Source organism: Eleutherodactylus coqui, chromosome 6 (genome assembly GCF_035609145.1).
Source record: "Eleutherodactylus coqui strain aEleCoq1 chromosome 6, aEleCoq1.hap1, whole genome shotgun sequence".
Lineage (NCBI taxonomy): Eukaryota > Metazoa > Chordata > Amphibia > Anura > Eleutherodactylidae > Eleutherodactylus > Eleutherodactylus coqui.
The window spans coordinates 235,576,450-235,591,949 of NC_089842.1; the positions used below are offsets into that span (position 1 = coordinate 235,576,450).

At 46.1% G+C, this 15,500-nt stretch overlaps 2 protein-coding genes across 2 annotated transcripts in view; one reads left to right on the forward strand and one right to left on the reverse strand.

Moving 5' to 3' along the window:
- LOC136633421 (death-associated protein kinase 2-like) overlaps positions 1-15,500 on the forward strand; it is a 704,757-nt gene that overhangs the window by 372,859 nt on the left and 316,398 nt on the right. The gene's annotated exons all lie outside the window — the stretch shown is intronic.
- The window catches only part of LOC136571902 (Fc receptor-like protein 5), a 51,780-nt gene that overhangs the window by 27,337 nt on the left and 8,943 nt on the right, over positions 1-15,500 (reverse strand). Inside the window, exons 2-5 of the mRNA XM_066572518.1 lie at positions 9,938-9,958; positions 7,361-7,618; positions 7,001-7,255; positions 3,235-3,483 (exon numbers count right to left, since the gene is read on the reverse strand). Of these exons, the coding sequence (XP_066428615.1) occupies positions 3,235-3,483; positions 7,001-7,255; positions 7,361-7,618; positions 9,938-9,958 (783 nt within the window). The remainder of the gene's footprint in view (positions 1-3,234; positions 3,484-7,000; positions 7,256-7,360; positions 7,619-9,937; positions 9,959-15,500) is intronic.

Here is a 15,500-nt window from a genome sequence, read left to right on the forward strand (position 1 = left end):
TTCCAACCTGTCCTGCTGCTGCACTTGCCTCCCCCTCTGAAGACCGGTCCTCTGTTGGCTTAGCAACCAGATGGGGTCAGTCACCTCATCGTCCAGCGGCTCTTCCTCTGAATCCTCTGTGTGCTCCTCCCTCGGACTTACTGCCCTTACTACTACCTCACTGATAGATAACTGTGTCTCATCATCAACGTCCTCCTCACCAACTGAAAGCTCTTGAGACAGTTGCCGGAAGTCCCCAGCCTCATCACCCGGACCCCGAGAACTTTCCAAAGGTTGGGCATCGGTCACGACAAACTCCTCAGGTGAGAGAGGAACCATTTTTCCCCAATTAGGGCAGGGGCCCGAGAACAGTTCCTGGGAGTCTGTCTGCTCATCAGAATGTGTCATTTTCATGGAGTGAGGAGGCTGGGAGGAAGGAGGAGCAGCAGCGAGAGGATTTAGAGTTGCAGCAGTTGATGGCGTAGAAGACTGGGTGGTCGATAGATTGTTGGATGCATTTTCTGCCATCCACGACAGGACTTGCTCACACTGCTCTGTTTCTAATAAAGGTCTACCACTTGGACCCATAACTTGTGATATGAAGCTGGGGACCCTAGAAACTTGCCTCTCTCCTAATCCCGCAGCAGCCGGCTGTGATTCACCTGGACCAGGAACTCGGCCTGTGCCCACACCCTCACTTGGACCCCCCGCGTCCACGTCCTCTAGCCCTACCCCTACCCCTCAGCATGGTGGATTACAAATAGAGCAGGCACAGAGCGGTGTAAATAATTATGGAATTATTGGCGTACAGTTGGAGGCTGACAGCGGTATTGTAATGCTAACTCCAGGCAGAAACAAAGAATACGGAAGGCAGCAAACAGGCCTACCCATGCAATAGTGATGCAGTACAACGCCCACCAGACACCCAGTAAATTTCAGACGGTCAGAGGTAGCCCAACGAAGGAGCTTTTATTTTAATTTTTTGGGAAAAGAACACAGGCTATATAGCATGTATATGACTTCCCCTCTATCAGTGGCTGTGGCTGTATGCTGTGCCCGAAGTTGACGGCAGACACAGAGCGGTGTGAATAATTATGGAATTATTGGCGTACAGTTGGAGGCTGACAGTGGTAATGTAACGCAAACTGCAGGCAGAAAAAAATTATACGCAAGGCTGCAAACAGGCCTAGCTGGGTAATAGTGAAGCACTACAACTCCCAGCAGCCACGCAGTAAAATGCACACGGTCAGAGGTAGCCCTAAGAAGGACGGTTGGGGTTCTCGTAGACAGGATTCTAGACTACCACTGTCCCTCTCTCACCAGCACTGTCCCTATACTCTGTATAATACACTGCAGACTGAGAACGCTATAGCTGTAATAGCCTGCACAGGCCGAGATGAAAAAAAAAAATTGGGGGGCAAAACTGCTCCCAGCCAGCCACAACAGTAATGCACACGGTCAGATGTGGTCCTAAGAAGGACCGTTGGGGTTCTTGTAGACAGGAACCTACTCTAACACTCTGCCTATAGCAGCAGTAGCACTTTCCCTATGCTCTCCCAGTGTGTGTCTGAGGCGAGCCACGGGTGGGACCGCTTTAAGTACTCGGCGGTCACTTGATCTCGCCAGCCACTCACTGCAGGGGGGTGGGATAGGGCTGGCACATCACAGGAGGAAGTTGTAATGCCTTCCCTGCATGTCTATTGGGCAGAAAATGGCGCTAAACATGCGGGGAAGGAAATGGAATTGACTCGAACAGCGCATGGTGCTCGTCTCGAGTAACCAGCATCTCGAGTACCCTAATGCTCGAACGAGTGTGCTCGCTTATCTCTACTAGTAGTTATTAGGAAATTATAATACCAGTGTTTCTGTTGATGCAATGCTCCACACAGCTTTGCTACATGCAAGTCACACACACAGCTGTGGTACATGCCATGCGCCTGACAGACACAGCTCTGCTACTTGGCATGTGCGACACAGACAGCTTTGGTACATGACATGCGCCCGACAGTCACAGCTCTGCTACATGACATGCGCGTCACAGTTTTGGCACATGTCATGCGCCCGACAGTCACAGCTGTGCTACATGACATGTTTCTGACAGACACGGCTCTGCTACATGGCATGTGCAGCACAGGAACAGCTCTGCTACATGACATGCACGTCACAGTTTTGGCACATGACATGTGCCTGACAGACACAGCTTTGATACATGACATGTGTGTCACAGCTTCGGTACATGACATGCGCTACATGACAGACACAGCTAAGCTACATGAAATACGCCTGACAGACATGACATGCGCATGGCACAAACACAGCTCTGCTACATTATATGTGCATGACAGATACAGCTGTGCCACAGTACATGCGCATGTTACAAACTCAGCACAGCTACATGACATGCCTGTCACTGACACAGCTTTGGTACATAAAATGTGCCTGACAAGCATGACATGTGCAGAGTACAAACAGAGCTCTAGTACATTATATGCGCATGCCAGACACAGCGATGCCACAGTATATGCGCATGTTACAAACTCAGCTCCAGTACAAGACATGCGCGTCACAGACACAGTACAAACTCAGCTCTGCTACTTGACATACGTGTCACAAACAGCTTTGGTACATGACATGACATCCATCCATCCATCCATGCATGCATGCATGCATGCATGCATGCATGCATGCAGACAGACAGACAGACAGACTATACACATTACACGCACAGCACATTAGACAAATAGCCACTCACAGCTCTACTACATTTATACTGACTGCACACATGAGCCACTGGTCATGTGATCCCGGACTCCACCCACACAGCTGATCACATGATAGTGACATCTTCACAGGTCCTGGTACTTTCTGTCAGCTTATCCAGTATAGTACTATCAAACTCCAGAATGGCTCCTCCTACAGCAGTGATGTCACCACTGGTCCTTCATCCCGCCAGATCTCTGTGGTGGTGGTAGATCGGTGTCTCCTGTCAGGAGCGCTGAGTTCTGTCTGACATAATAACAGCTTAGTTGTATTCTCAGTGTGTTAGGACCCGCAATGATTTCGCCAAGGGGTGGGGCTATGATGTTGCCAGGGGTGGGACTATGATGTGCCATGGGCGGAGTTATGATGTCACCAGGGGTGGGGCTATGATGTTGCCAGGGGTGCAGCTATGAGATTCCCTTACTCACATACATACAGACAAGCGGTCATTAGTAGTTTGACTATGGTGCACAACAAATCCACTGCAGAACTCACCATCACTGACATCCAAGTGGGCCGGAGGACTAAGAGTAGAACTGGTTCCACAGTAGTAACTCCCGCTGTCACTTCTTTGGGCACAAATGATTTTCATGTAGTTCTGATCAGTTTTCTCCAACAACCTACCATCTTTATACCAGCTATATGGCTTATAGAGGTTTCCTTCACAGGACATTGTTATAGACTCTCCCGAGAAGATGTTTCTCCAGTTTGGAGAGAAGGTCACCATGACTGAGGCCGCAGCTCCTGCAATACATCATGTTGTACAGAGTTTTGGTGTGTTCTCTTCTCTTTTACTGACTTCATAAACTACCAGACAACGACAGCTTCTTTTTAATTTTTTTCCACAATCCAATGTTTTTTAGAATTTTTTATTAAAGGGGTTGTCTCACGGTTTTTTTTTCTTTCAATAGGCCCCCCGTTCGGCACGAGACAAACCCAAGGGATGGGTTAAAAAAAAAAACGTTTAGTACTTACCCGAATCCCCGCTCTGCGGCGACTTCTTACTTACCTTACCAAGATGGCCACCAGGATCTTCACCCACGATGCACCGCGGGTCTTCTCCCATGGTGCACCGTGGGCTCTGTGCGGTCCATTGCCGATTCCAGCCTCCTGATTGGCTGGAATCGGCACACGTGACGGGGCGGAGCTACGAGGACCAGCTCTCCAGCACGAGCGGCCCCATTCAACACGGAGAAGACCGCACAGCGCAAGCGCGTCTAAAATCGCCAGAAGACGGCGATTTTAGACGGATCCATGGCGACGGGGACGCCAGCAACGGAGCAGGTAAGTGAATAACTTCTGTATGGCTCATATTTAATGCACGATGTATATTACAAAGTGCATTAATATGGCCATACAGAAGTGTATAACCCCACTTTGTTTCATGAGACAACCCCTTTAAGGTACCATGGCAATTATTGCCTGAATTATCTCTAGAAACAGCAAATTTGGGCAATAATCATCCTTTGTACACGCAGTCACTGAGCAAGAAATCGTTTACCTATTAAAGCTGCATGGGTTTTTGCAGAACTAAAAACCAACTGACTGTAGGCCCGTGTAAGCGGGAGGCGCTCAATCTATGAATGACTCCTGTTTACTGTGAATGGGGGCAGGCGGATCAGAATGATCCCTGGCTATTCCACCACCATTTAGAGGAAAGAAGGTTTCATCACCAACACAGAAGGGGGTTCTTTACTGTAAGAGCAGTGAGACTGTGGAACTCTCTGCCTGAGGATGTGGTGATAACAAAAATCCATAGAGGAGTTTAATCAGTGGAGAAATCCACACCATCAGCCACCCAATTCAACCATACTTGCAGCAGGAAAGCCATAGAACAATAAATTCCAGGAGCAGAAGGTGACATAGAGAACTACAGGAACTGCAGATAGCCTCACCTAATCCACATCTAGCCACTTATAGACAGCTGTGTGCCTATTACTGTGCAGAAAGAGATAGCTGTTAATCAGTGTCTGGGTGAGGTGGATGTGTAGTAGTCCAGAGTTAGTAGGGCCCCTCCATAATGTTATATGTCTCATGCCATTGTCTTGTCAGTATCTTGTTTATGGAATGCATCAGATTTATGTGTATCGAATTGTTGCAGGACTGAGAGCGTTAATGTTTGGTATGTCTAGTCCTGTCTGGTAAATGTATCATTGTATAGTCACATGAAGATGTTGGATATATGTGTTTGCAAAAATGCAAAGTGGGAGCAGTAAGTCAGTCAGGAGGAGAAGTCTGACAGATGGTGAGTGAGCCACATAGACACTAGATACATCAGTCTGTGTGGGGAGAGGATGGAGAAAGTGACTTCTTTGCACTCCACCTGGGAATATTCCACCCAGGAGACCTTGTTGCTTCCACTGATTGCTGAGAGGACACGCCGCTTCACAGTAAGAAGAAGAAACGAAAGTAAGTGTTGACCAGTAGAGAGAGAGAGAGTTTCCGGGAGCGGGATCACTCAGATAACTGGGACTGTGGATTATCCAAATACCCCGAAAATCCTTCCTGTTGAACCACTCTGGCTTTTTGTATTTTTACCAAGACTGTTTGTTTGGATTTGAGTTCAAGAGTTTACAGTAAACGGACAGAACCGACTGTTCCCGGGTTCTTGTTCAGAAAGTTGCCCTGTGTGTGGACTTCTTTATTACATCTGGGAGATCTGCCGCAGAGGATGGAACAGTGGTGTCATGAGTGACAAATTGGACTTAAGGTAACCCCCGTTTACAACCCCTGTGATCTTCCCCAGCAGTAACGTCCCCGAGCTAACCCCAGGGGAGGAGATGGTAGGGCCCAGTGACAAGGCCTTTCTCTACTCCGCTGTCTCCTCGGCTGTGAGCATGATGCTCGGATGCTGCAAGTGGAACTAGCTGCAGCTCATAAATATCCAGGACTACTTACTGTATTCCTTTATGTATGTGTTGCTAATAATAAAAGGCACGTTTCTACAAACGACTACAGAGATGAATATGGCAGACAAATTACTGATAAATATTATATATTACTGCTTTCAATAAGGGCAGCAAAAAAGATGGTGACAGATCCCCTTTAACCCCTTGAGTGGCGGGTTTCCTACCACCCTGTCGTGCCCACCAGGGCAGGTTTTTTAAAATGGTCTAATTATTGAATTTCAACTAATTTTGCAGTTGCGTCTCAAGAGCCATAACTTTTTCATTTTTCCATTGACATGGCCCTATAAGGGCTTGTTTTTTGCAGGACAAGTTGTGATTTTTTTAAACAGGGGGGAGGAAAAAAAGAAATGGGGGAAAAAAGAAAAAAAGGGGCCATGTCATTAAGGGGTTAAATAATGTATTAACTTCCTTCTCTGGGTCATTACGACGCACACGGATACCACATGTGTGATTGTATTTTTGATTTTTTACAAAGTAAGGGGAGACAAGTGTTTTTATTATTTTTTTTATAATTTTTTTACTTTTTTTTTTTTTTTTAATTTATTTTTTTTTCTTTTGTCCCTTTAGGGGACTTCCACAGGGACCCATCAGGACCCCCTGATCACATTCCGGGGGTCCGATGGTGACAGCCCTTTACATGCTGCAGTGACAGCCCTTTACATGCTGCAGTCACATAGACTGCAGCATGTAAAGGGTTAACACAGCAGAGATCGGAGGTTTTCTCTGATCTCTGCTGTAAGAGCAGGTACCTAGCTGTCCTCTGACAGCTAACAACCAGCTCTCCCTGCCACAGAGACCATCGGCTTGCTTCTGACAAGCCGATGGTCTCTATGGTAACCTGTAAACAAACCAGTGCATGAGATTGCCGGCATATCGGCAATATCTTCTGCTGGTTTTTCAAAGCCCTTGCTTTGTTCTCTGTGGGTCTGTGCAGGCGGAGCACACTGTCACAGCTTGTGGCATTGTGCTCTGCAGCTCCCATAGTGATACATAGCCCGGAAATCTTCCGGGCTATATCGCTATGAGCAGTGGAGCTCGTCCCGGAAAATTTCTGGGCGTGCCACTCAAGGGGTTAAAGGATCAGCTGTTTTGTCTTGGTGCCAGATACTACAGGGTACCTTCAGAGGTCTTGAAAAGTCCAGGCCTTAGGGGGTAGAGAGCTATCTTGGTAACACAAGGGGAAAATGTAAAGAGAACAGGTTTACTGCTCCTGGAGGGTCATGCTCAGGTAGAGAAGACAGTTGGTGAGGCTGCTATTACTGGGTGACTGAAAAGAATTGGCCAGATAGACACCTGATTAATAACTACATGGAGAACTTTACAGTATTACTGTCAGGTTGGCCAAGATTTACCTTGAACGGTGTAGTTGATCTCATCGCTGTGTACTCCATAGTCAGTTGTGAAGACTTCTTTTGTACAATTGTAGACAGCAGACGCATCTTTGTGGTTTCCAATCAGGATTTCAGAGTTAGCGGTGGATGAAGATATCATTTCATTGTTCTTATAAAACACTACTGGTCCCCTAAATGCCCTGGAGCCGCTGTGACATCTCAGTGACAAGTCATCTCCTTCGTATATATAGGGTGGTGACTGCAGGATGACCGGACCTAAAGTACAAAGATCAGAGCTGTAGCCTCTATATACCATCTGGTGAGTCCATGCACATTATATATCTGGCCTCGGACTGGTTGCTCTACTTTAGATTGACTCACCTGGTGTAACATAGAGAGTAATGCCCTCACTGATATTCTCCTCGCCGATGCTGCACTGGTAATTCCCACCATGTCTGGACTGGGCAGATGGAATGGTGAACATCTTCCCTGTATGGGTCCATTCATTGTTCCTGTACCGGGTGTAGGTGACGTTACCCTGCACAGCGGCGTCCCCATCACAGGTCATTACTACAGAGTCTCCATGCAAGATCTTGTTCCAGGTTGGAGTGAAGGTCACCACAGGTCTCAATGCAGTTCCTGAAAATATCACAGGTACACGAGTGCTAATTTTGCAATTAACATGGATTATTTATGCTGTGTGAATTTAAACTATGTAATTTTTGGACCCTCTTCTAGTAGAACAGATCAGGTTTTATTAGGATGTTACGTGTCCTAAACTATGCTACATAAGATGCAGACCCTTGGAGGTATCAGCCATGGTTTGTGATGCAAAATGCACACTATTGGATATATTGGTTATACTGCTGCACACAAGCCATCTGTCGCAAAGCACAATGCATCGGCCCATCTACAGTGGTGCAAGGAGTGTAATCATGGGACAGTTTAGCAATGGAAGAATGTTCTATGGAGTAATGAATCACACTACTCTATCTTCACATCAGATGGACGTATGTGGGTGTGGAGGATCCTGGAGAACAGCTTTTGCCTGAGTGTGCTGTGCCAATAGTTAAAAATGGCGGAGGTTTCGTTATACTCTTTGGATGTTTTTTGTGGCATGGTCTCGATCTGTTGGTTATACTGGCAAAAACCATGAACAGAGTTGTACCCTGACATTCTAAGCAATAATGTCTTGCTGATAATGTGGTAATACTCTGGGAATGGTCGGCCCTACTTCCAACAAGTCAACGCACCCTGTCACAAATCCAATGCTGTTTTATGTTAGTTTGACCATATGAATGTTCCACAATTAGACTGGCCTGCAGAGTCCCAACCTGAGCCCTATTGAACATTTTAGGGATGAACTGGAACATCGCATAGCATCCATCTTCTTTGAGATCACTGGCCAAACATTTGCAAGATGAATGGAGGAAAATACCAACTGAAGTGTATCAGACATTAGTAGACTCCACTAAGTATTACCATAGGGAAATAAATACTACTTTTGATTCTTGCTCAGGTGTTCAGTTATTTTTGGTATGCAGTCTATATAACCGTAAGCTCCATATTCCTAAAACGTTTTCCATAAAACTGCAAAAGAGACAAAAACACAAGAAATATGGCAAAGACGCATCATGATCTGCAGCCATATTATGGCTAGTGTCTAGTGCCTAGTGTTATTGGGACTTTTATAAATTTCATTCACTATTTTGTAATATCACTGCTGAGCACAGCACCCCCTCCATGCCACAGGCAAGTACAGGAACAGCTAGAAGAGCTCTGTACTGCAAGGATCCACCACTGAGCACCTCATATCTCAGCTTCCTGGATCCTGGTGGGTGGAACGTAGGAGGAGTGGAATCGTTCTGACTGATGTTAGGCCTTTAGTTCTCTATCAGGGCTGTCACTAGTTTTATAGCTTTAACCAATATGCACATTAAAGAGATTCTCTGGGCTTAAAATACATAAAACATCATAAAGCAATAAAATTACATCAATCGATGAGTTTTGCTTTAGAGAACGTTTGATCTTTTTTCTCATTTTGTGGCTTTGACTGTTACTATCCAAGTGATCAGACAACAAAATGTTTCAGCATTTTTAGGCCTCGTTCACATGGGCGATACGGCATCGCCACAAGAAAAATCTGTGCCCTATTGCTGCGTCTTCTCGTAGCAATACAGCGACTTTGTGGCACCATATGTGGGACTTTTTAAAAAGTATACATCACCTCTCGTGCGCTGTCTGGAGCTCCGCCGCATCTTCTCCCCGGGTCCCAGCACTGATTTTCTTTTCCTCTGGACGGAAATTGAAAAAACCCTGCCTCCTGGAAGCGCTGACTGTGATTGGCTGATGCTTAGCCAATCACAGCCAGCACTAGATGAATAGCTGTAATTGGTTCAATCACAGCCACTCATCAAGCGCTGGTTGTGATTGGCTGATGCTTAGCCAATCACAGCCAGCGCTTCCAGAAGGCGGGGATTTTTCAATCCCCGGCCAGAAGATGATGAAGAGAAACAGTGCCAGGACCTGCGGCGGAGAGCGCTTGTAAGGTGGTGTATGTGTATTTTTTTATTTTTTTCTGCAGCTAGGGCTTAGATTAGGCTTTGTTACTGTCAAAGTTGCATCACACTGCATGAAAACTGCATTTTCATGCGATACGATGCAAGAGAGAGGAAGGGAAACATGGACTACGAAACCGCGTGTATATCGCCAGACCCGCGAGGTTTTTGTGTCGAGTTGTCGCATGCGCCAAAACATCGCATATATGAAGTAACCCATAGGAAAGCATTGGCTTCTCGTACATGCGATTTGTATGCATTGTAGCAACGCGACAAAATCACGCGACTGTCGACCATGTGAACGGGGCCTTAAGATGCTTTTTTCTTCCATACAGCAGCCTGCGGACCGTTTTGGTTCGGGATTACAATATTTTGTGATGCAATTCGCTTTTTAACTCACCTGTTATTCTTGTAAACATGGCTGTAAGAGAAAATAGAAAACTCATGTTATTAACCTCTTAAGGACCACACTGTTTTGTACCTGAAGAACCAGACACTTTTTAGGGAATTTACCCATGTGATGGTTATACTGCCCTACTTATATTCCTTCAGCTACCAAAATTAGCTCAGTGGCGCCGTTCTTAGCACAGCATGTGGGATGCGGTGGGGCAGTTCGACGATCTGGCCACCGTATCATGGCTCCTGGCGGGGACCCGGTCTACAATGCTGTACACAGTGGTCCCAGCAGTACCTCCCAGTCTACAGCGCTGTTTGGTGTATAGCACTGCATAACCCTACCCCCATATGACCAAAGCCCCACCCCGCCCTGCCGGGTCATTTAAAAATGGTTTTGCTTGAAGCCGGTCCCTGGAGGAAAAAAGGTTGGGGACCACTGTACTAGGTGATGTAGCCGTGCGTTGCATGGTGATTTTATGCATAACAGTCCTGGAATATACAAAATGGGCCATAAAAATGAGCCCAGCACCACACTCTTATGAAAGTTGTCCGAAAGTTGCCCACAGCAACCAATCACAGCGCAGCTTTCATTGTATCTCAGCCGTATAAGAAATAGCAACCAATCACAGCGCAGCTTTCATTTTACCTCAGTAGCATAAGAAATGAAAACAGAGCTGTGATTGGTTGCTATTCACAACAAAAATTACAAAGGAATTCAGTGAGTTTTTGATTTTTAATCACACCAGTATTCATCTCACTCAAATCGGACCGGAACTGGCGATTTGTATACGACACAAACACAGATTTTTTGTTTTATATATAAGATTTGTCTTTTATTCTGTAATAATGTTTATTCTTATTTTTGTAACTATTTTTTACCATCTATGTTCCCCATGACATTATATAAGACCTCTGTGGGTCAGTCACATTGTCTTTTTTTTTTAATTTGACACTTTTCCGCTGTAGCTGGGGCATCTATAGGAGCCTCAGTTACAGGAGAAAACATCCTCTGTAGTGACAATAGTTACTGGCAGAGCTGATCAGGGTCTCCAAGGACCCTGCAGCTCTGTTCTAACAGGGAGCTCCCGGTGGTCACGTGATCGCCAGGCCACATAGTGGAAAAAACACTTTCACTTCTTAGTACATAGCGCTCATTGAGCGCTATGTACCCGGGAAAGGTGAAGGCAAAAACAGTTAAAAAACGCTCCCCTGTGTCCTCCCTTGTGACTAACAGCCAAAGACCCTGACCTGCTCCTGCTTAATTGCAGAAGGAGAGGCTTTAATCCTGCGATGTACATCTGCTATAAGTGGGGAATAAAGCCCAGGACAAAGTGCCATATATTTACCGTGCTTGGTCCTTAGGGTGTTAACCCTTTCCAATCCACTGTCTGACATGTAAAGACATTATGATTTAAGGCTATACAGCGCCGATGTTGCAAGACATCTATCGGGGTTCTTTTACTGTATATTGCCACCCTCTCTGCTGTTTGAGCCTATCCAATGTGTCACCTCATGCAGTACTGGCTTTAGCTAGCTTATAGCTCCATTGTATAACAGCAGAAAAAGATTAAGCCCCCTAAGAAAACCAGGATACAAATTGAATTGGAAAGGGTTAATGTACTTTACTCCTATCTAGGTACCTGGGAGTAATATACAGTAACATAATTAGGAAGACACTGTAATAAAAATGTGTTTATATTGGTTCAGTAGACAGGGGCATAACTAGCCGGAAATGGACCCCAGGAAAATTTTGGAACGGCGCCCCAACATCCCAGCTTGTTGCCTGGACACACCTATCCCAGTGGCATTGCTTGGATATAATTATATATAGGATATTTCATCTCTGAAGTTAGTCAGCTGCAACTCAAATGTGCAAAATTTGACACACAGATGTTTTTCGCTCCTCGCTTTTTCAGCACCCCCTACCTCTACTCCATCCATAGATGGTAATAATGCCCCACCTTGGTGCCCTGCAAAGTAATAATGTCTCCTTTATGGCCCACAGAGTAAGAGCGCCTTCATTGTGCTCACACACAGTAACACTGCCCCCAACTAATGAGCAAAATGAAAAGTGATGAAAGTCCAGCACTTCTTCATTGCGTAAAAACCACTACATTTATTAAAGTCAAATTAACATAAAATCACAATAAAAAATCCATATAGCAGCAGCCTAACTAAGACGTATGCGTTGTGGCCTTACGTAGCCCCTATAACAGACACTAAATTTGTGATTTTTAAGAAATAAATATGCAAAATGAGAGAAAAAATGTGTACGATTGCGAAACATTGCTGGCTTTTTCCTACTAACCTTTGGTACTGGTGTACCTTGACAGCACCAGAAGCTAGGGGTTTGACAGGAGGAACACCCCTGTAACACCCCTAGTTCCTGATTGGCTGCTGACCGAGAAGAGCTCAGAGGAGGCTGACATCAGCTTGCTATGATTTTTCACTGGGATGGAGGGTTAGGCTGAGGGTAAGTGTAACAGTTAGGCTTAAATTAAAGGGGTTGTCCCGCGCCGAAACGTTTTTTTTTTTTTTCAACCCCCCCCCCCGTTCGGCGCGAGACAACCCCGATGCAGGGACTTAAAAAAAAAACAGCACAGCGCTTACCTGAATCCCCGCGCTCCGGTGACTTCTATACTTACCGGTTGAAGATGGCCGCCGGGGTCTGCTCCCTCCGTGGACCGCAGCTCTTCTGTGCGGTCCATTGCCGATTCCAGCCTCCTGATTGGCTGGAATCGGCACGTGACGGGGCGGAGCTACACGGAGCTACACGGAGCCCCATAGAGAACAGTAGAAGACCCGGACTGCGCAAGCGCGTCTAATTTGGCCATTAGACGGCGAAAATTAGACGGCAACCATGGAGACGGGGACGCCAGCAACGGAACAGGTAAGTGAATAACTTCTGTATGGCTCATAATTAATGCACAATGTACATTACAAAGTGCATTATTATGGCCATACAGAAGTGTATAGACCCACTTGCTGCCGCGGGACAACCCCTTTAATACTATAAGCCTAAGGGCTCCTGCACACCTGCGTTTTTCTTGCACGTTTTTTCACGCGATATCGCTGCATTTTTTTAACTCGTTTGTCAATGGGACAAATGTTAAAAAACGCATCGCACAAAAATTTCAAAGCACCAACTTGCAATGTGCTTTTAACATTTGAAAGTCCCATTGACAATCGAGTGAAAAAAAAAGCGCAAGTGTGCAGGGCCCCTAACTGTTACACTTACCCCTCACCCTAACCCTCCATTCCATCCACAAATTATAAAATGCTGCATTTTCCCAGCCTGACCGCTCCCTACCCCCTCTGTTTACAGTGTAATAGCTGCGACACAATGGCAATCTCCCTGAGACCATGTCCCCAGCCCAACAGCTCCCTCCACGCTGCCCAAGTGTGACGTACAACCTCAGCTGATTCTCTGCTCCGTCCCAGCCGCCGGCTCTGTATGCCTCTGTGTGAGCTGACAGCTGTCTCCCCCGCTCACTGTGTTTAGCGGTGCACTGTGCAGGGCCGATGTCCGGCCCTGCTAACAGTGCTGTCGCTGTGCTCCCCGACCGAGATCTGGGAGTGCCGCGCTGCTGTGCTCCCTGGCCAACACCTGGGAGCGCCGCTTTTCTCCCTGCCGCAGTAGTTTCATCTGACTGCCGGACGGCACTCGGGAGGTGAGACATGCCCCAAGCCAATCAGAAGCTGGAGGCGTGACTCAATGTCAATACTGTTGAATTATGTCACCACCCCTAACTTCCGGTGGCAACATAATACACCAATACCCCGACCTTTTCCATCAAAAGATGCCTCTCATCTCTTGATTGTCTGGTGTTGCCATAGTATACCCAACTTGTTGAGGAGCAAATGTACTCTGCTGCATTTCTGCTGATGGTACAATACATGAGGTCTCACCATGGGTGGATTTCCCTCAGGAGTTTGGATGAAAAAGCTGCAGTAGATGGATTGAAGAATCTGTTATGCTACACCAAACAGCCCCAACCTGCTCCTATGCAGGCTAGCAAACTAGTTTCTTGTTTGTCGGCCTCCACATCATTGGCTTACCTCTCTTACTGTCCATATCATCCACATGCTTGGCTTCTTTGAAAAATAAAATTGAACCTGGTTTATGGATCTCCTGTGGGGACTTCAGCTTCTTGATGGTTTGCAGTATACCAACATGTTGTTCCTCCTCCTCTTCCTCTACTCTATCCTGAGACTCTGGCTCAAATGTTGGCTCTTGCACCTTCCCTCATTTATGATATCTTCCAGAAAGGGACCGCTGCCTCTTGATGGTCTCCTTCTTAGTTTCTAGTGCAGTGATCTCGCCCTTCAGTCTCTAGGTCTCTTTTTTGATTTTCCCTCATTTTTGCTCTGTGGTGGATAGTGGGGGGTTACTGAGATTTATTGCCCCCTTTTGCTTGTAAAGTAGCTTTGTCAGTGTGCTCGTCATCTCCTCCTGCTTATGTAAGTTCTCTGCTATCGTGCTACTATACCTTATCAGGCACTTGTGATATCTGGGGACTTCTCTGTTCCCTCAATAGGGTTTTCACCATCTTGCTGCCCCTTTCAGATTATAGGGGTGGTCTATGGGGGCTATCAGCACATGGGTCTGCTCTGCTCCATGGTGCATCAGAAATAGCTTAGATATATTGGCTCAGCAAACATTATCATAAATAATATATTTACATATACCAGTTCAGCAGAAGTATCACATAATTGGCAATGGGAGTATGATTTTCCACCAGTATTAAGTCAGATCTCTGAAGACCCTGCGAGACTACATGTGGTGACACCACAAATAATTTCCATGCAGTGGTGGTTTGTAAAATGAAGATATACTAGATACTCAATAGAAAACTAACAAGCAAACAGTGACTAGACCACCAGAAGAAACCTCATACTGATAGGAAAGAGAAGCCTCAGGTGAATGTATGAGATCTGGTAAAGAACACTGCATTGGTTTCCAATACATTTTCTGCATACAGTATAATAAAGCCAGCAGTCCTTTCAACTGTTTGCAGATCTTAAAGCAAACACTGTGGCTTGTCGCTCTGTCTTATAGACAAAGCTACTGAGGGGAGGGGGACACTGGTCTTAAACCTCCATATGCTCTGTTAGCTCTGCTGGCTTGCCTTTCAGAGGTCTTGGGTTGAAATCTGATCAAGGGCAACATCTGCATGGAGTTTGCATGTTCTCACTGTGTTTGTGTGAGTTTCTTCCTACAATCCAAAAAGAAACCCATAGGTGAATGCAGATTGTGTGCCCCAATGGGGACCAGGCCCAATGTATATATATGAAGAAAAAACTTGATTTGTCTGTAGGGCTGTACAGATGGGAAATCTTTTCAATTCCACAACAGGACAGCAGCATAATCTGCTGGACTGATTCTACTTCTGGTCTCTAAAGCAGTAGCATAACTATAGGTGTCTCAAGAGTCGCAATTGCAACCCGGCCCCTAACCCAGGGGGCCCAGAGGCCCCTTCACCACAGTAACCATCCTTGGACTTCCCCTTCTACTGCTGTGCTGACACAGTCCGTACTCACAAACCCCCTTGGGGAGAAAATGAGTG